The sequence below is a fragment of the Dasypus novemcinctus genome, chromosome 30, assembly GCF_030445035.2.
Source record: "Dasypus novemcinctus isolate mDasNov1 chromosome 30, mDasNov1.1.hap2, whole genome shotgun sequence".
NCBI classification, from domain to species: Eukaryota; Metazoa; Chordata; class Mammalia; order Cingulata; family Dasypodidae; genus Dasypus; species Dasypus novemcinctus.
This window is the reverse complement of record NC_080702.1, coordinates 28,708,966-28,728,947: the sequence shown is the minus strand read 5'-3', so window position 1 is coordinate 28,728,947 and position 19,982 is coordinate 28,708,966. Positions and strand designations below refer to the sequence as shown.

General features: G+C 41.2%; 1 protein-coding gene across 1 annotated transcript; it reads right to left on the bottom strand.

Moving 5' to 3' along the window:
• Window positions 1-739: 739 nt before the first annotated feature.
• Window positions 740-18,077, bottom strand: LOC101425886 (zinc finger protein 555-like). The gene is made up of 4 exons (XM_058290545.1): window positions 17,896-18,077; window positions 11,587-11,713; window positions 6,259-6,442; window positions 740-5,216 (listed from the first exon to the last, which is right to left on the bottom strand). The coding sequence occupies exons 1-4, from the start codon at window positions 17,896-17,898 to the stop codon at window positions 4,328-4,330; spliced, it is 1,203 nt and encodes a 400-aa protein (XP_058146528.1). The 5' UTR covers window positions 17,899-18,077; the 3' UTR covers window positions 740-4,327.
• Window positions 18,078-19,982: the final 1,905 nt, after the last annotated feature.

Genomic DNA, 19,982 nt, shown 5'->3' with positions numbered 1-19,982 from the left:
GGCGGGAAGCTGGGGTTGCTGGTGATAGTTTGGCCCCGGGAGTGGACGGCACCTGTGCGGATCGCACCCTCAGGCCTCCGTGTTGGGGAGCAGCAGAGGCGGGCGATGGTGGGACCCAAGCGTGAGGGCGCGAGCTGCACCCCAGTGGGTGGGATGTTCTCACTGTAATGTCATAGACGGCTCGAGATTGTGACCGATGGCAGATACCTGGCAATCGGATGCTGAGTCGATGTTCATGGGGGGCGGGGGGGATCGCTCCTTGCCGTGGTTGAGTATGGCTCACGGCGCCCCCGTTTCTCAACTCTCTCATGTGGAATTACCAGAGAAATAGCCCTAGAAGCAGTTCATATGAAGTTCCCTAATGCAGTTTTGCAGCAAGAAGGCTGTTGGGTTTGGAATGGGAATTGTAGAGCCACGACAGGTCCTGGACAAAGAGGATTCAGAAACACGAGGATTAGGATTCCCCTAGATGGTTTCCCTTTGGACTTCTGGGGGATGAACTTTTTTGTTTGAGAACCACAGCATTCTAAGATCTTTGACCTCAGTAACCTGGAGTAGATACAGGGACACATTCCAGGTGCCCCCTATACTTTCTCAGGTTATGTGACCGAGGTGAGGGTAGGTGTGCCCCTGGAGGGTGTTTCCTATTTTAAGAATTTGTTCCAAGAAAGCCTGATGGGTCAAGAAAAACCAACTTTCAGGTGAGTTTTAGCTTCTTCTTAGTCCTTAACAGGGATTCTTTTGTTTTCTACTACCTTTTATTTTTTATTTACAAATAGGAACCTTCATTCATCATAGCGTACAGTTCTAGGAATTCTCACAAAATCAGAATTGCATACCATAATCAAGACACAGAAAAGCCTATTACCCCCACAAAAAACACTCTTGCATTGCCATTTGAAGTTAAACCCTTACCCCACTCTTAACTTTGGCAGCCACTGCTGCTTTAGAGCCATGTTTTTGCCTCTAACAGAATGACATATAAATGGAATTAGTTCCAAGAGAGCCCTGATGGGTCAAGAAAAATCAACTGTGGGCTTCTGAATCCTACTTGTAAAGTTTTATAACATTTTTGTGAACCTGTGTAATTACAACGTACCTTGCAACGTTTTTGAGGTTTTAGAATTTTCACAGTGCCCATTACAGATCATGACACATACTGGCCTTCAAAATGGCAAGATTCTACTGTAAGCCTAAGTTGTATGAGCTACGGCTGGAACCTGTGCTCTCTGTGGTTATTTTCTTCATTTGTACAATGGGACTACAGGGAGGAAGAAATCAATGAGGGAGGTGATTGTCAAACGCAATCTCTGCTGCGATATATAATTATATATTAATACTGAAAAACAAAGATCGGACCTCATTTGTTCTTTGAATAAACAGAAATCTATTTTATTTTCTGTTCCCTAACATTTGTTGGAAGTCTAAGCACAAAGATGTCAGACCTATGAAAGAGAAAACAGACTTCCTTCCTGAGCCTTATAAAAAGGCATTAACATTATTGTGTGAGAATGTCAAGTACAGATTCTTTTCTACTAAACAGGGATGTTAATCAAATTGATACCCAACGCCCGCAGCTCATTTCAACTATTCCTTGGATAATTCCCTCTCACCATTCACAACACTCTTTACTTCTAACTGGAGACCACAGTGGGTTTACTTGCTATCACTCTCTTCACAGGAGAAAGTACACTACAGGACTATTGTGCCGTTGACTGTGACTCTTCTCGTATTAGGGGCAAATCTATGGTTTTCTGTGGTACAAACTGTCAGTCAATCTGTAGAAATAGCAAGATGACAATGTACAACATAGGGTGCAATTTTTGATCTTTCATAGACTATAAAGACAAAACCCACACCCTGAGGCCCAAAGCAAGCACAAGCCTCGAGTTTCACATATTCATGTCCAAACTCATAAACACATATCATATACCCTTGAGCTTTTCATCTTGGGGAAAATGAAGATAAACCAGGAGTACACCTTGTTATAGGGAAGCATTACTCTGTTAAAGCCACAGATGGAGGACTGTGTGTGTATCGCCTCCCACTATTTGCCAATACTCCTAGCAGTTCCTGAAACAAAGCTTAATTAGGACATAGTGTATGGCAGAAGTTAAAGTGAAATAATAATCTTCTCACTTGCTGAGTCCCCCAACCTCCAGAGAAAATACATATACCACACTCTATGCATTTTCTATTTCACTTACTTTTCTTCTGTGCCCTTATCTTTGTGATCTGTGGCAATTCCCCTAATATATAGTCCTCTGTTACCTCTCGAGTGAGACAAGAGTGTTACGGAGTTTGCTAAGGATTAACTTGAGTTTTTATGTTGAGTTACTTTAGATAAAGAACATTTAAAACTGCCCAATACATAGTAACCAACGTTCCAGTTTCCACTCTGATATGTAAAGACCTGAAAAGACATCACTCTCCTAACAAGAAAAATGGTGAACAAATGGAAAAAACTTTTCTTAAGAGTCATTGGGGTATTGCAATCACAGGCAATGCACTGTCCTGCAGCTAGAAACAGAGCGGAGCTGGGTACAGAGACTCAGTTTACCTGGACCAAAAGCAGGTCTCTGGTGGAGCCAGTACCAGGAGGCACTCTGCAGTGATTCTTATTGCTACAATTCAATACCCACCCCCTCTCTGTGACTCCTGGTGTGTTCCTGATGGTCTTTGGCAAGAGGGCACAGAGAAAACCATGATTTATGACTCTGCTCTTGTGAATGAATAAAAAATTATTTTCATGACAAAGCTCCATAAGAATAAAAAAATACATATCTAACTATGTAAGAATACACAATACTACTTGCCCAAAAGAAAAAGGCCTGAACTTGTAGGCGCCTGGCATTAGTCACTCACAACGTATAATGATTAAACTGGCAAAAATACCAAGTTGATCCAACAATCTGTAATTGCAATGGGATATTTTAACATGATCTCCAAGTAAATGAAAAATAAAGACGATGATATTTGGTGGTATACAACTTATTTGATAACACAGTTAAGAGGCTATTTCTAAGAAACACGTACAGATACTTTTGACAAGAAAATGCAGTTTTTAAACATCCATAATTAAACGTAATCAGTGAGGAAATACTGACAGCAGACATTGAGCTGTGATTAAACATGCCCACAGTATGCCTGATAGGAGGAAAGTGCTTATTCTCACCTAGGACTGAGGGGAGCAGTCACTCCGCTGGAGGAGATATGACCTCCTCTGAGGGTTACTGGCTGCAGCGCTGCAGCTGTCGTAGCCGCTTGCAGTTTTAATAGAACGAGGTGGGTATTACAAAGACCCCACGTTATATAAATACAGTCTAGAGAACGGGGGTCCGAGCATCAGCAACACCGAACTGCTGGCAGATGTTTGCGGCAGAGTTTGTGGAGAGGTCAGCAGAAGACTACCCCTCTGAGAAGACAGCAGTCAACCAGCTGGTATTAGTTTTGAGGATGCTCTTGATTGGCAAGGCAAAGGAGGAGGAAAATGAGCTGGCAGCTGGTGTCTGCCAAGCACCTATATGTTTGTTTCTTGTGTGGTAGCTCCAAAAACTTCAAAAAATGCTTCTTCACTTGTACCTCACGAATCTCCTGCAGGTTACACTACTGGTGAATTCTACCATGGAATCATAAAAGGAATGCAGTCTGAGGAATGTAGTTTCCAACATTTCATACGCTGACGTAATATAATCCAGCAGAGCCATCTCCAATGCTAGATGTTAGAGTCATATCACACGGCTCACTTCTTAACTCAAAGTCTCTTTTCCAAAATGAGGTGCAAGGACAAAGAGCAATGGCAAAGATGGAACTTCGCATACTTAAAGTTTCTGACAATATTTACTAAGAAGCAAAAAGACTTTTCTGGCCAAAAAATAAAGCTTTCTCAGTAAGAAAGAAGGAATATATGTTGTATATAAGGGAAAATTGACATTTATTACCTGCCACACAAGGTCTGTAAGAAAATCCCATTACCAAAGTGTCATTTTTCAAAGGCCCCTTATTAAAGAATACTAAAACTTAAGCACCATTGTTGAGAGAGTACTTTCTGAATTATTACCTCAATATTTATTTGAGAAAGAACAGGACAGTCTCGAAGTTCACTTAAACAATGAGATACTGATAAAGACAGCGTCAAATTTATAACTGTTATATATGACTTCGCTCATTGTGCTGTTATGTTCCGGACTATATACGTCAATTAATTTGCATTAGGCTTTCTCACATAAGTTAAATCTATAGGGTTTCTTTCCAGTTGTGAATTCTCACATGACTTTGAAAGGATTTAACTCAAAGCTGTCCCACATTTTTCATACATACAGGATTTCTACCCAGTGTGCATTCTCACATGTTTTTGTAAGGATGACCGCCAAACAAAGGCTTTTCCACAATGTTTACATTCATAGGGTTTCTCTCCAGTGTGAGTTCTCACATGACATTCGAAGGATTTGGAAGAACAGAATGCTTTCCCACATTTTTCACATTTATAGAGTTTCTCTGCAGTGTGAGTGCTTTCATGTCTTCGAAAGGAAATGGGACAATTAAGCACTTTTCCACATTGTTTACACTCGTATTTTTCTCCAGTGTGCATTCTCACATGCCCTTGAAAGGACTGAAGCCAACTGAAGGCTTTCCCACAATACTTGCATTCATAGGGTTTCTTTCCAGTGTGAGTTCTTTCATGGAATCGAAAAGACTGAGGATAACTGAAGGCTTTCCCACACTGTTTACATTCGTAAGGTTTCTCTCCAGTGTGTGTCTTTTCATGTCTTGGAACAGAAGTGGGACAGCTGAAGGCTTTACCACACTGTTTACACTTATAGGGTTTCTCTCCGGTGTGTCTTATCATGTGCCGCTGATATCTTGAGGGCCAAATGAAGTATTTACCACATTCCTTACATTCATAAGTTTTCTCTTCGGTGTGATTTCTTTCAGATCTTTGAAAAAATTGGGGATAAGTGAAGATTTCCCCATATTTTTTATATTCATAGGGTTTGCTTCCACTTTCCTGATAGTCATATGGATTGTGTTCAGTGTGAGTTCTGATAGGTCCCAGAAGGGATGAATGATCCATGAAGACTTTTCCATATTCGCTACATCCATATGGTTGTATTCCAGGAGGACTTTTGGACATATTGAGATTTGGGATCTGGTTGAAGCGTTCTTCATAATGAATATCTTCATTACTTTCGCAGAGTCCCTCTACCATATGATTTCTGTTAAAAATGAGAAGCATATTATTAATGTTTATTAGTGATTTAATACTTACTTATATGGGAAGCGGATTTGGCTCAACTGATAGAGCGTCCGCCTACCACATGGGAGGTCCAGAGTTCAAACCCAGGGCATCCTGGCTCACTGGCCCACATGCAGTGCTGATGTTCGCAAGGAGTGCTGTGACACGCAGGGAGCCCCATGCCCAAGGAGAACACCCTGTAAGGAGAGCCGCTCCGTGCAAATAAAGTACAGCCTGCCCAGGAGTGGCACCACATACAGGGAGAGCTGATGCAGCAAGGTGATGCAATAAAAGAGAGACACAGAATTCCAGTGCTGCTGACAAGCGGACGCAGAAGAACACATAGCAAAAGGACACAGAAAGCAGACAATTGGGGGTGGGGTGGGGAAGGGGAGAGAAATAAATAAAAAAATAAAACTTAAAAAAAAAACAAACCCGAAAACTTACTGTATGTATTAGAATTACATATTTACCATTTTCAATAAAAGCAAAGATATTGTGCCCTATCTTGGTTTTGAAAGTGGAGTAAGTGAATGCTCTGGAAGGGGGCTCAACCACAGGTATTACTGAAACAATGTTTCTTACATATGGAGTTTCTTGATATCGCCAACTGAATTAGGTTTCAAACACTGAGCACTTATGTCACATTTAAGAAAATATTTTTGGTGAAAATTCTCTGAGAATGAACAGAGTTAAAGCTTTTTTTGTGTGTGTGTTTTTAATGAAGTACCAAAGATTGAACCCAGGACCTCATGTGGGAAGCCAGTGCTCAATCACTGAGCCACATCAGCTTCCCTGAATTGGTTTTCTCATTTGTTTTGGTTGTTGCTTTTTCTTTTTCTCCAGAAGGCACTGGAGTTGAACCCAGGACCTCCCATGTGGGAGGCAGATGCTCAACTGCTTAAGCCACATCTGCTCCCCTGTGCTTTCTTTTCTTGTTGCTTTTTTTGGTTTTGTTTTAATTTCATGACATACTATGATTCTGTCTTGGGATATTCCTTTCTCTTGTCAGTGGTACTCACCTCAGATTTCCCCCCTGGTGTCTGTGTTGATCTTCAATTCTATGGATTTCCATATTTTTTCCTAAAATGTAGACCCTGGAATCATCTTTTGTGAACCTTGTTATTTTCTCTTCTTTGCATATGTTTTTCACAAATATATCCTCCTGAGAAAATGACCTATTGGCTTGCAATTGAGTCTCATCATCTGAAACGAAAATAACAAATACTTCTTATAAAGAAGAAGGCACCTGCTAGAGAATTGGATATCCATATGCAAAAGAAGGAAAGAGGATTACCATCCCACGCCTTATACGAAAATCAAATCAAGATGGATCAAGGACCTAAATGTAAGAGCCAAGACCAGAAAGACCTTGGAAAGCAATGTAGGGAAGCATCTATAGGACTTTGTAATAGGAAATGGCTTTATGAACTCACACCCAAAGCACGAACAGCAAAAGAACAAATAGATAAATGGGACTTCCTCAAAATTAAAGCCTTTTGCACCTCAAAGGAGTTTGTCAAGAAAGTGGAAAGAGAGCCTACCCAATGGGAGAAAATATTTGGTAACCATGTATCTAATAGGAGACTTATATCCTGCATATAAAAAGAACTCCTATATCTCAAAAATAAAAAGCAAAACAACCCATTTAAAAAATGGGAAAAAGATTTGAACAGATGCTTTTCCAAAGAAGAAATACAAATGGCTAAAAAGCACATGAAAAAATGCTCAAAATCACTAGCTATTAGGGAAATGAAAGTCAAAACTACAATGAGATACCATCTTACTACTCCTAAGACTGGCAGCTATCAAAAAAACAGAAGACTACAAGTGCTGGAGAGGATGTGGAGGAATGGGAACACTCATCCACTGCTGGTGGGAATGCAGAAGGATCCAGCCATTCTGGATGACAGTTTGGCGGTTTCTTAAAAAGTTAGCTATATATTTTCCATATGACCCAGCAATTCCACTGCTGGGTATATACCCAGAAGAACTGAACATAGGGTCACAAACCAATATATGCACACCAACGTTCATAGCAGCATTGTTCACTATTGCCAAAAGTTGGAATCAACCCAAATGCCCAACAACAGATGAATGGATAAATAAAATGTGGTATATACATACAATGGAATACTACTCAGCTATAAGAAGGAATACAGTACAAACACATGTGATAACATGGATGAATCTTGAGGACCTTATGTTGAGTGAAGGAAGCCAGGCATTGAAAGACAAACACTACATGACCTCTCTGATATGAAACAAGCAAACCAAGCTGTCTCAGAGAGCTAGAGACTGGAAGATAGGCTTAAAGGAATCTGGGGGGAGAGGAAGGCTGTGAGCTGATGCCTACATGGGTGAAGTCTATGATAAGCTGGAGGTAAGTATTTGTACAGGGAGGGGATAAGATGGGGGCATAGGGATACCTTTGGGTGGGGCTTTGCCGGCTTGCAAGGGGCTAGGGTTGGGAGGATGGGTCAGATGGCCCAAGGAATTGAGGGGAGGGCTGGGGAGAACAGTTGAATATGGTAGACTGTCAGGTATATGGCTGAAACTATAATGTTGAGAAAACTCTTTAGAAAATATAGTAAGGAAGGATTACGTGTTTAAGGTGCTTAAAGTGGGGGGCACCTGGTACAGGGGCAGGCTTCTAGGGAGTGTGGGTGCTCATTTTGTCACAGTGTGTTATATCATTAGGTGGAGACCTATACAATGAGAGTGAAGGTATACCCACATCCTGGAGAGACCTGATGTTCTCAAACAGAGGGAACTGTCTCTCGAGAGAGAATCAGGGTTCCCACTCGGTTAGGGCAGTCTAGCATGTCAAGCCCTCAGCATTGTTGCAAGTATCTGAAAATCTGGTCCCTTAAGTAGTGAAGATTTATTGTCACTGTGAGCCCTGAGGGAAGGGGGAGAGAGGTATAGAACAGATGGAAGCAGGGCAACTGGGGGGCAATGGAAGTGCTCCACAAGGTCATGTAATGATGGATATAGGACATGTTAACTTACACCAAAACTGTACACAAGTCTATAAGCTAAAATGTAAACCATAATGTAAAACATAAGGAAACTGAAAATTTAAAAATGTGTACAATCTAAAATATAAACCACAATGTAAACCAAAATCAAACCATGTTTGATAGCTATGTTTCAAAATCTGTACATCAGCTGTAGCAAATATAACATGAGCATGTAAAAAGACCATTGCTGGGGAAAGGGAAAAAGGGTTTGATGTTGGATATATGGGAGTCCCCTATATTGTATGTTTGAATTACTGTGATCTAAAACTCTTTGAAGATAAAAATTAGGAAAAAAAAAAAAGGAATGATGTAGACACTGAGGAAGAAATGAAAGAATTTGCCTTGCCATTGTACATACAGGGCAACACCTATTACAGTGATGAAAGGCAAAATGTTACAAGCAAAGCTGTATAATATTTTTCATTTTTTAAATATATCAACATATTTTTACTTTATTTTAGCATTTCTAAATTAGTATGTATTCTATTTCTAAACTTTAAACCCATCACTATATTTCAATTTCCTATTGATTATATTTGGCATTATATTAGGCTTCATTGCTGAATAAGTTTTGGACCACAGAGAGGTTCAACTATGGCAGGGGAGGAACACTGGTGTGGGGTGTTATTGATGGGGGGCACATGGTTGGGAAGGAGTTCTCCAGGGCATGGATACAGGGTACATAAAAATGTTTGGATATTTTCATAGTAGTTACAGTTAAAAACGACAACTGAAGGAGTGCTGAGTTCCTAGCCAGGGGAGCTCTATCACATTCCCTAATGGAACAGCAACAATCCCCCAAGTGCAATGGCAAAGACCAATATAGAAGGATGATCCAACAACGAGCCCTTGATACTGATGACTATGCTCATTAGCCTGTGCACATGAAATATGAACTTGGCCTAGAGTTGCAGGGTGCCTAAGAGTTACCTCCTGAGAGCCTCCAGGTTGCTCAAATGTGGCCACTCTCTAAGCCAACCTCAGCACGTAAATGCATTACCTTCCCCCCAGTGTGGGACATGGCTCCTTGAGTGAGCCTCCCTGTCACTGAGGGATTACTACCAAGCACCAGTTGATGACGTAACTAGAAAAAGACCTTGAATAAAAGGGTCGACTCAGACCAGCAGAATATCTCAGACTACATGTAATATCACATGTTAAAACTGCTTTTTGACCTTGAATAAAAGGGGAAATGGAAAGGACAAATGAGTTTATATGGCTCTGAGTCTCCAAAAAAAGAGTCAGGAGGTCATCAGAGGGGTTGTGCTTATGCATGCCTCAGCAGGGTCCCAGAGACAGCCAAAGTAGATACAACCCCAGGTACTGGTTCTTCTGGGGGCTACAGAGACCCACAGTTCTATGGTCATGGCAGGTGGCTCTGGAATTCAGGGCCATGTCAATTGGCCCTACTTTGCAGTTTGTGTTCCTGAGTGTGATGGAGTTGGACTCAGATGTAACCTTTCTACACATGCCTCTTCTGTTACTTTTACCGGACTTGTGTTTGGCACTGGGGTTGGCGTATACTCAGGAGACCTGAATCTCTGGACTGTCCATGTGACAGCCAAGCCCTGAGCCTCAGCAGACTTGCAAATTCTAACTCTCTGGTTTATTGGACTTACCCCAGCCAGCTAACAGGGAGGTGAAGAAGGTCAACTACCACACCAGGGAACCAAGAGTGCCTACAACTGAAAGCAGGAGAACTGCATCCATCATCCATGTGGAATCTAAGCCCCCTCTTGATATAGAGGTGGAGTGGACATAACCATCCCAGGGTCCATAGGATGGAGGAAGAGAGTATGGATTAGAGTGGACTTACTGATATTCTACTATGGAACTATTGTGATTAGTAATGGAAGAAATTGTAGCACTGATGTGGAAAATGTGGCCACGGTAGCTGCTGAGGGTAGGGAGAGGGAAGAAGAGATATGATGTGGGGGCCTTTTCAGGACTTGGAGTTGTCCTGGGTGGTACTGCAGGGACAGATGCTGGACACTGTCTGTCCTGCCATGGCTCACTGGGTGGACTGGGGGAGAGTGTAAACTACAATGTAAACCATTATCCATGTGCTGCAGCAGTGCTCCAAAATTTATTCACCAAATGCCATGAATGTCCCACGATAATGAAAGAGGTTGTTGATGTGGGAGGAGTGGGGTGAGGGGGTGGGAGGTATATGGGGACCTCTTATATATTTTGAATTTAACATTTAAAAAAAAATAGAGAGAGAGAGAGAGAAAAAAAAAAGAGTGCCTACAACTGTAAGCAGAAGAAATTTACCCATCATCTGTGTGGAATCTAAGCCCCTTCTTGATCTAGACATAGAGTGAACATCACCACCCCAGGGGTCACAGAATGGAGGGATAAAATATGGATTAGAGTGGACTGATATTCTAGTATAAAATTATTGTGACTAGTAACAGAATAGCAGCACTGAGGTGAGGAAAGTGGCCATGGTAGTTGCTGAGGGCAGGGAGAGGGAAGAAGAGATGTGATGTGGGGGCATTTTTGGGACTTGGAGTTGTCCTAAATGATATTGCAGGGTCAGATGCTGGACTTCATATATCCTGCCATAACCCCCTGAATGTACTGGGGGAGAGTGTGAACTACAGGGTAAACTATTATCCATGTGGTGCAGCAGTGCTCTAAAATATGTTCACTGAGTACGATGAGTGTGCCACAATGATGGGGGAGGTTGTTGGTGTGGGAGGAGCGGGGTGGGGAGTATATGGGGACCTGTTATATTTTTTAATGTAACATTTTTTGAGATGTACACGTTTTTTAAAAAAAAATACAATTTACAAAAATGATGGGGTTGGAGGGTGGGGAGCGGGTTATATGGGAACCTCATGTTTTTTAATGTAGCGTTCGTTGTGATCTACTAATTTTAACTAAAAAAAAAAAAAGAGTTGGAAAAAAAAAAGAAGGCACCTCAAGCAAAGAAAGATAAGAAAGGGTTTAGCTGTTAAAAAAACTTTTTCAGTAAACTGACACTGGAGGTAAAAACGTTAAACAATTTAATAAAACCAGAAGAACAATCGCAAGGGTCAAACAGGAAGCTCCTAAATGCCTCAAGATGACTCATGAAGTCTTTACCTATACTGTTGACACTAAAAGAGTTTCAAGTATGTTAACCAAGACAAAAAGCAAGCCCCATTTAATAGATAAGAGTTTCACTGTCATGGAAAAATGATTAGATGCTAGGTCTGTGAGGGCTGTGACCATGCTTATTTAGCAGTGTATTCCCTTTCTACATTTCAAAGCTTTTAACAGTGCTATTAAAGAAACACCTGTTCTCCGAATGACTTAGTGAAGGAATGATGTCATCCTTACCTACTGAGGCCAGGTTCCTGAAGGTCTCCAGCATCACCTCTCTGTAGAGGTGCCTCTGAGAAGAATCCAGCAGAGCCCACTCTTCCGGAGTGAAGTCCACAGCCACATCCTCAAAGGTCACCGGGTCCTAAAACAGCCCATACAAGTGTAAAAACGCTTTCCTATCTTCTTATTAACCAGCACATTATTCATTACTATATGAAGCAAAGGGTCAAGGTTTTAGTGAACGCACACATATTGAGGGCCTAGGAGCTTTCACTTCTTCTAGGAGCTTTTACTTTGCCAAACCTGAGAACTCAAGAGGTCTGTGGAAAACTAATTTGCTATAAAAAGGAATGAAGTCCTCCTCCATGTGATAACATGGACGAGCACTGAAGACACCATGTTGAGCGAAATAAGCCAGACACAAAAAGGACACATAGTTTATGATCTCGTGGGTATGAAACAGAACAAGCAAATTCAGAGTGAAAAACTAGAATACAGGGGCCGGGGTGTTGGTAGGGAGTGGGGAGTTAATTGGTACGGAGTTTCTGTTTGGGGTGATGGATAAATTCTGGTAATGGATGGTGGTGACAGAAGCACAACATTGTGAAAGTAATTAACACCACTCATTTTGTATATTTGAATAGATTAAAAGGGGGAAACTTTAGGTGGTATATATGTTGGGAGAACAAAAATTAAAAACAAAGGACTGTTGAACACAAACAGTGAATCCTAATGTAAACTATGGGCTATAGTTAATAGTATAATTATAATAACATTTGCTTATCCATTGTAACAAAGTTACCATACTAATATAAAATGTTAAAAAACGGGGGTGGGTATATGGGAACTTTGTATTTTCCGCATGACAATTTTGTAATTATGCAACTTCTCTAATAAAAAAAGAAAAAAAATACAAGTCCCATGGGAATATTTGACCTATTGAGGGAATAAGAAGGTACATATGAGTGTATTTGTGTTCATGTGATTGTGATTTCTTGCAGGGAAGAGACAGGCGAAGAGTAAAACAATTATTTCACATAACACAGGAAATTTGATACCTGAATTTGTTAAAAATATATATACATGAACAACATCTTTCATTAGTGTGGTACATTTGTAACAAATGACGAACGCATATTGAAGCATTGTACTAACCAAGGACTATAGTTTATCCCATGTAAAGTATAATGTGGGAAAGTGTGGGAGGGGGAGGGGTGAGATTTTTGGGAATCCCCTATATTTTGTGTGTAAATTTATGTAATCTAAGCTTCTTTACAAACAAAATATATTTATACATATTTGGATAACTTATATAACTATATATTACTATATTTACATGTTTACATATTTGTTCTACAAGGTGAGGGCTTGCCTAAAACATATTAAATATGATAAAACTAAAGTATTTCTGACAGTATAGTAGTGGCAGAGTGACGAGCAAATAGACCTAATGGAAAGTAGAAGAATCTTGAATGAGCTCCTTTGTAGATGGAAATTTGATTAATAACAGCACAGCAAGCACTGCAGTGCAGTGGCAGAAATGACTTTGACTTTAATATACGAGGTGGGATATATTGTTACCCAAACAGTAAAGATGCACTGTGTTCCTGTCTATTCAATGAACAATAACAAACAATTTATTGTTGCTTTAAATGTGAAAGACAAAACAAATGCTTTCAGAAGTTAATGGGAAATGTTTTTATGACATAAAAGTAGGGAGAATTTTCTCTTATAAGAAAAAAAGTAAACCATAAAGGAAGAGATTGACATATCAAGTAGATTAAAATTAAGTGAGGGAAACGGACTTTGGCCCAGTGGTCAGGGCGTCCGTCTACCACATGGGAGGTCCGCGGTTCAAACCCCGGGGCCTCCTTGACCCGTGTGGAGCTGGCCCGTGCGCAGTGCTGATGCGCGCAAGGAGTGCCGTGCTACACAGGGGTGTCCCCCGCGTAGGGGAGCCCCACGCGCAAGGAGTGCACCCGTAAGGAGAGCCGCCCAGCGCGAAGGAGGAAGCAGCCTGCCGAGGAATGGCGCCGCCCACACTTCCTGTGCCGCTGATGACAACAGAAGTGGACAAAGAAACAAGACACAGCAAAAAAAGACACAGAAAACAGACAACCGGGGGAGGGGAGGGGGATTAAATAAATAAAAAAATAAATCTTAAAAAAAAAAAATTAAGTGAGTAAAAAGATAAACCACTAAATGGGAGAAAAACATCTGCATTACATACAAATACCAAAAGATTAGTGGGCAGAGTAAAAATTAACAAATGATTAAAAATGGGGAAATAATATATACTTCACAAAAAATAAAAGATCACATTTGGAAAAAGACCAATCTCATTGGTAATCAGCAAATAGTAAACACCAAGAATTGATGATCATTAGGGAACAAAGAAATAGTTACGTGTGGATTCTGGGATATACTCTAATCTATATACTTCATTGTCATTTTCTGTACATTTCAACTTGGTCATAATCTACAAACAGCTCAGAAATTTTCCACCAATGTGCAGAAAATTTATTTACTATGAATTTACACATGGAGACCAAAACAAGAACGACAGTCATGGTATTTTTCACAAGAGAATTAAAAAAACTTTAATATTCATTTATTGAAAGTTCGACAAAGGCAAAACTAAAGAGACTACTGCTTAGTGGAAAACAGATGGTAAAGGTATGAAGAACCACCAAAAAGTCAGAACAGAGGGGGTAAGATGGAGACGAGCTCAGGGAGATTCTAAGAATTGCCCAAGGTCCATTTATAAATCTTGATGTGATCCCAAAGATGTTTACATTGTTATTACTATTAAAACTTATCATAAAACATTTTATACATTCTTTTGTGAATACATTTCAAGCACTGATTAAGTTTGGAAAAGAACAAGAATTGTAGACATTTGCTTTGACTTCTAATGTGAAAATCTCAGTTTAAATCCACAGTTTTGGGAGAAAAAGATTGAAAACAGGCCAACTGTCTATTTAAAAAGAATTGGTTACATAAATTCATAATAGGCACTTTTATAAAAATCAATGGTACAGGTATTGATATAAATGGATCTGCAGGATTCATCAAAACAAATAAGTCAAGTGCATTGCAATGTGTACACTAGCTTTCCTTTTCTATAACAAAGATGGGAAGGAAAACTATGCATTCAGAGATGTTTTAACATAAGGAGACACTGATAGGATACACAAGAAATTCTTAAAACTGGTTATTCAGGGGTGATTGGAACAAGAGCAGTGGAATGGAACAGGATATGGTGGCAGCGAGTCAACTGGCAGTAAGACTTTTTAGTCTTGCGTATTTTTTAAAACTTCGGATAAACGCTTTAAAAAATTTACATAAACAATATTTTACTTTTTAATAGTTTATTTTTATTTTTAAATTAATTAAACTTTAATTTAGAATGTTTTCCTAAAGATTTAATCCTTTAAACACTAATGTTCATGAAACCGTGAAAATGAAACTTTGTAACTCAAATGACAGTTCATCATAGTTTGCAGTATTATCAGGAATAAAGTAGCCTACTTAATGCACTAGGGCTTTGGACTTACTGTTAAATGGATTAGAATTTTCAAGGATTACATAAATTTAGTAGTTTTCCTCTTATCAGTTAAAATAGGCACTAAATAAATTGCCTTAGGATTAGTAGATTTGTTTAAACACAAAAATTGTCTAGGGGCCCCCACATACAAAAACTGATCTAAAAAATGAAAAATGTACTCGAGAATTTAAATATAACTGTCTCATATCTCAAGGTTCTCTTGCCGAAAAGGAACAATTACTCTGCTTGGTTCCAGAATTTGCTTGCCTTACCTCAAACCTCGCAATCTATATAGATTTTGATCCAAGAAAATAAAAATCTTACACGCTCAAATAAGGGTATAAAACTACCAAATGATTAGGTAAATCAGAATAATATGGCATCAATATCAGAGAGAGAGCAAAAGGAAAGTCAACAACATATGAACTAGCTCGGCGAGGCGGCTTGTGTCACCCACAGTTCACCAGGAAAACCCACAACCAGAAGGTTTAACACATTCCCAAACCTGGGGCCCAGATGTCCCCCCTGACTCTAGGGTGGGTCAGTTTCTGGGAATGGAAAGGAGGGGACCTGGGAGGCCCAGGAATTCACTCCGGGAGCTCCGTGCCCTCCACTCCCCCGCAGTGTGAAAATGCTCCCTTCTCCAGGCTTTCAAGTCCCACGGTGAGGAAAAGCCCAGCTGGATTCAATTTAAGACTCTGACCTAAACGAACTTCCAATTTCATAAACGAGGAGACACACACAAACAAGTCTTACTCTGAGTCGGACCGCCAAAGACTTCCTCAACATGCACAAATTACATTCCAAATGTACCAACAGTGTGGATGCAAAATTAAACTGTCTAGAAACAACCCCCAAGGAAACCACAACGCCAACCTCAGAAAGGGCATCACCTGGGGAGTGGATGCAGCTCGGTGGTTGAGGGCCTGCCTCCCATATACTAGGTCCTGGGTTCAGTTCCTGGGACTGAAAAGACCAACCTCATTGATAGAGTAAAAAAAAAAAAAAAAAAAAAAAGAAAGGGCATCACCCACCCCCAACTCCATCTGCATGTGATTTCCAGCGCCCAGGCTTCTCTTGGGACGAGGTGGGAGAGCAGGCTTGGAGTCACTGGCCACAGAGCCTTTCCTCCTTTCACTTCTTTTGGACTGTCATTAATATTCTAAATGAGACAAATTCTGTGTCTGAAGAATCCAGCAAAATCACTCACCCACTGTTTTGTATAAAGAGAGTGAAGAAAACTGTAAGCCACCCCCCCCTTTTTATTTAGCGCAACAAGAAAACCCACAAATAACTATTCTTTTTGAAAACAAGGATGACAGGTTTATTATTTCATGGCAATAAAGAGTTTCTTAGGCAACTAAGTACAGTCAAAACTTCAAGGTGTTGCAAGTCTAGTAATCTCATAGAATGTAACAATTTACAAAGTTTGGATAACAGAAATAGAACAGAATTATCCACCGATAGAAATTCTCCATCCTGCAAAGGAGAGGAATTGATGTTTTGGTGAACATTTGTACTTCACTAATTTATCTACCAAAAAAATTTTTTGGGGGTGAATTGTGTTCATTTTTCTGCCCGCACGCATAACGGAACAGAGTTTTTCCTTCTCTGAGATTCTTTTCCCAGGCACGCTTCTCAAGGTGAATCCCTTGAATTCCATTTGTTATCAACCAAAAAGATAAGAACAGATCTGAGGACTTTACATAAGTGCTGGGGAAGAAAAAAAAGTTAAGAAAAAAATTTAACAAATGGGACAAAATACTGGAATGTCTTTTTTCCCCCCCTTTTTTCCAATTCTTCTTTCTTGATACTTTGGAGATATTATATCTTACTTTTCAAAGTCTATTAAGCAAATCTATTTTATAATTACTGAAAAACCGTGGCTTCAGTGAATAAATCTTTGCAAGGCCACCAGCACAGGGAAGGACAGTGCTGAACTGGAAACTTTGAAAGAAATGACGACCCAGTGAAGTTTCCAAAGAGGAACCTCCATCCAAACAGGTCCCATGGGATAACTACACTCAGGGAAGATAACTGGGAGGGGAGACCCAAGGAGTTTATACAGCAAGGCCTCAAGTTGTTATTCTCTACTTTATCTCATGTAAAATATTTACGAACAAAAAAATAAATCTTAAAAGGATTCAGGCATGGCTCTATTTTTTAAAAAAGGAATATATTGCAACTGTTGGAAATACATGGGGGACGGAAACGATAAAGATGATGTCACCTGGAGAAGCTGGCGTTTGGGAACGCGGGAAGGCACCTGGAAATTTTAGGGATATAATATCAGCCCTGGGAAGAGCCAGACCAGGGGGACAAGGCCGTGGACTTGAGAACCTATTTCCTACCCATCAGGAAGACCTGGGCCAGCGGAAAAGGGTGGCTGGGGACCCCACCCCACGCCCCTGCCGGGCTCTGTGCGGAACGGCTGGGTGGTGGCGGTGGTGGGAAGGCCCTGGGGGCACCTCCCAGCAGCGGACCCCGCAGGCCGTGGGGGGACCCGCCCCTGAGGAGCCCCGGCCTCAACCCGGTTCCCCGGGACACTGAGCGGAGGGCGCAGAGCCGCCCAGGAAGGGCTCGGGGCCGGGGGGCGAGGTGGCGGCGCCCAGGGGCCGGGCAGGACTCCCGGGGTTCGGCTGCCGCCCCGGCACCACCCCGCGGGCCGAGGGGGCTGGAGTCCCCAGACCCCGACCCGCGCCCCCAGCCAATCCCGCCCGGTTCCCACCCGCGCCCTCCTCCCCCGAGGCCCGGGACCCCCGGCTCCGCGCACTCACCATTTCCGCTTCCGGAGGCCCCCGGGGCGTCCCCCCCGACGGCCCCGCGGCCCGCGCAGGCGACAGAGCCCGAAACCGAGCAGGCGACAGAGCCCAGCGGCCCCTGCGGCCCTAAGGGTCCGAGGAGACCCTGCAGCGACCGACGCGCGGCGGCTAGTGACGTCCTCAAGTCTTGCGGAGCCGCTGATTGGACAGCTCCTCAGGCCTGAGTGACAGGGAGGGCACGTAACTGAGTAGGCGGGGCTTCCGGCCCCGGGTTATTTGCATTTTAGCGGATCCGGTTCCAGGTTTCCGGTGGCGGGGTCTGTACTCCCCGGCGTTCTTTTCGGCGTAGTGCGTCATGGCTGAGCCGGGAATTCCAGGCTCAGTTTCCAGATGGAGCGATACGTTTGTCCAGAGAACGTTCTCATCTTTTTCCTGTTAAGCACAGTCCGTCATTCACCACGGAATTCACTGCGTTAAATGGCCCCCTCCCTTGTACAATGCGTCCAAAGTGGATACCTGGGGGCTCTCAGTTTCATCACGGAGTTGTGCTGCCATCAGCGCAGTCTATTTCGGAACGTTTTCATTACTCCAAAAGGAAAAAAATTCCCTATCTCTTTATAACCCCTCATTATTGACCCTCAGCATTGATACACCTTTTTTGCCACCATAGTACTGTTAACTATAGTTCATACATTACATTAGTTGTATTTTCCCCATGTATCTTCATATTCTTAACACCGTGTAATAGAGGAACATTCTTGTATTTGTCCTGTTAGCCACTATTTATCCACCACCAAAATCACTGTTACGCTGTCCCTAGATTTTCCTCTAGCTGTTTTTCAGTTAACATTAACCTCCCTAGACTACCCTTTTCTTCCACATTCACATTTATAAATTGGCAGTTAGTGATAACTCACTAGAATGTTACCATCAAGCCTATCCATTTCCACACATTCACATTCCACCTTATTAAATATTCTACATGCGTTTAGCATCAGCTCCTTCTCAACCCACATTCTATCTCCTATTATAGTAACCTATGCTCTATTGTTTAACTCCAGGAGTTTACTCACCATATTTAGTCCATATTAGTTAAGACCATACAATATTTGTCCTTTTGTGTCTGGCCTATTTCCCTCAACATAATCTCCTCAAGTTTCATCCATGTTGTCACAGGCATCTGGACTTTATTTCTTAGAGCTAAATAGTATTCTACTGTGTGTATACACCACATTTTGTTTAGCCATTCATTAGTTGATAGACACATGGGTAGCTTCCACCTTTTAGAAATTGTGAATAATGTCCCCACAGTGTGCAAATGTCTGTTTGCATCCTAACTTTCAGTTCTTCTGAATGTATTCCTAGTAGCAGGATTGCTGGATCATATGGTAGTTCTATAGTTAGCTTTCCGAGGAACCACCAAACTATCCACAAAGGCTGTACCATTTTACATTCCCACCAACAAGGAAGTAATGTTTTTATTTCTCTGCATCCTCTCCAGCACTTGTAGCTATTTTTTCTTTTTCTTTCAGGAGGTACTGGGGATGGAACCCAGGACCTTGTACATGGGAAGCAGGCACACAACCATGAGCTACATCTGCTCCCCAATGAGAGTTGGTTTGAAACACAAAATTGTTTAATTTTAAGGCAATCCCATTTATCTATTTTTTCTTTTGTTGCTCTTGATTTGAGTCCATTGGTCAAACTATCTTTATGCCAGTACCAGGCTTGTTTGTTTGTTTATTTATTTATTTATTTATTTTTACCATTGTAGCTAGATAATATAATTTAAAGTCAGGAATTGAGAGTCTTCCAACTTCGTTCTTCTTTCTAAAGATTTTTTTTTTTTTTTTTTTTAATATTCAAGGACACTGTCCTTCCAAATAAATTTGATAATTGGCTTTTCTAATTCTACAAAGAAGGATATTGAAATTTTTGTCAGGATTGCATTAAGTCTGTAGATTAGTTTGGGTAGAATTGACATCTTAATGATATTTAGTTTTCCACCTATTAACATGGACTATCCCTCAATTTATTTAGATCATCTTTGGTTCCTTTTAGCAATGCTTTATAGTTATACAGTTTCCTGAATATGGGCCCTT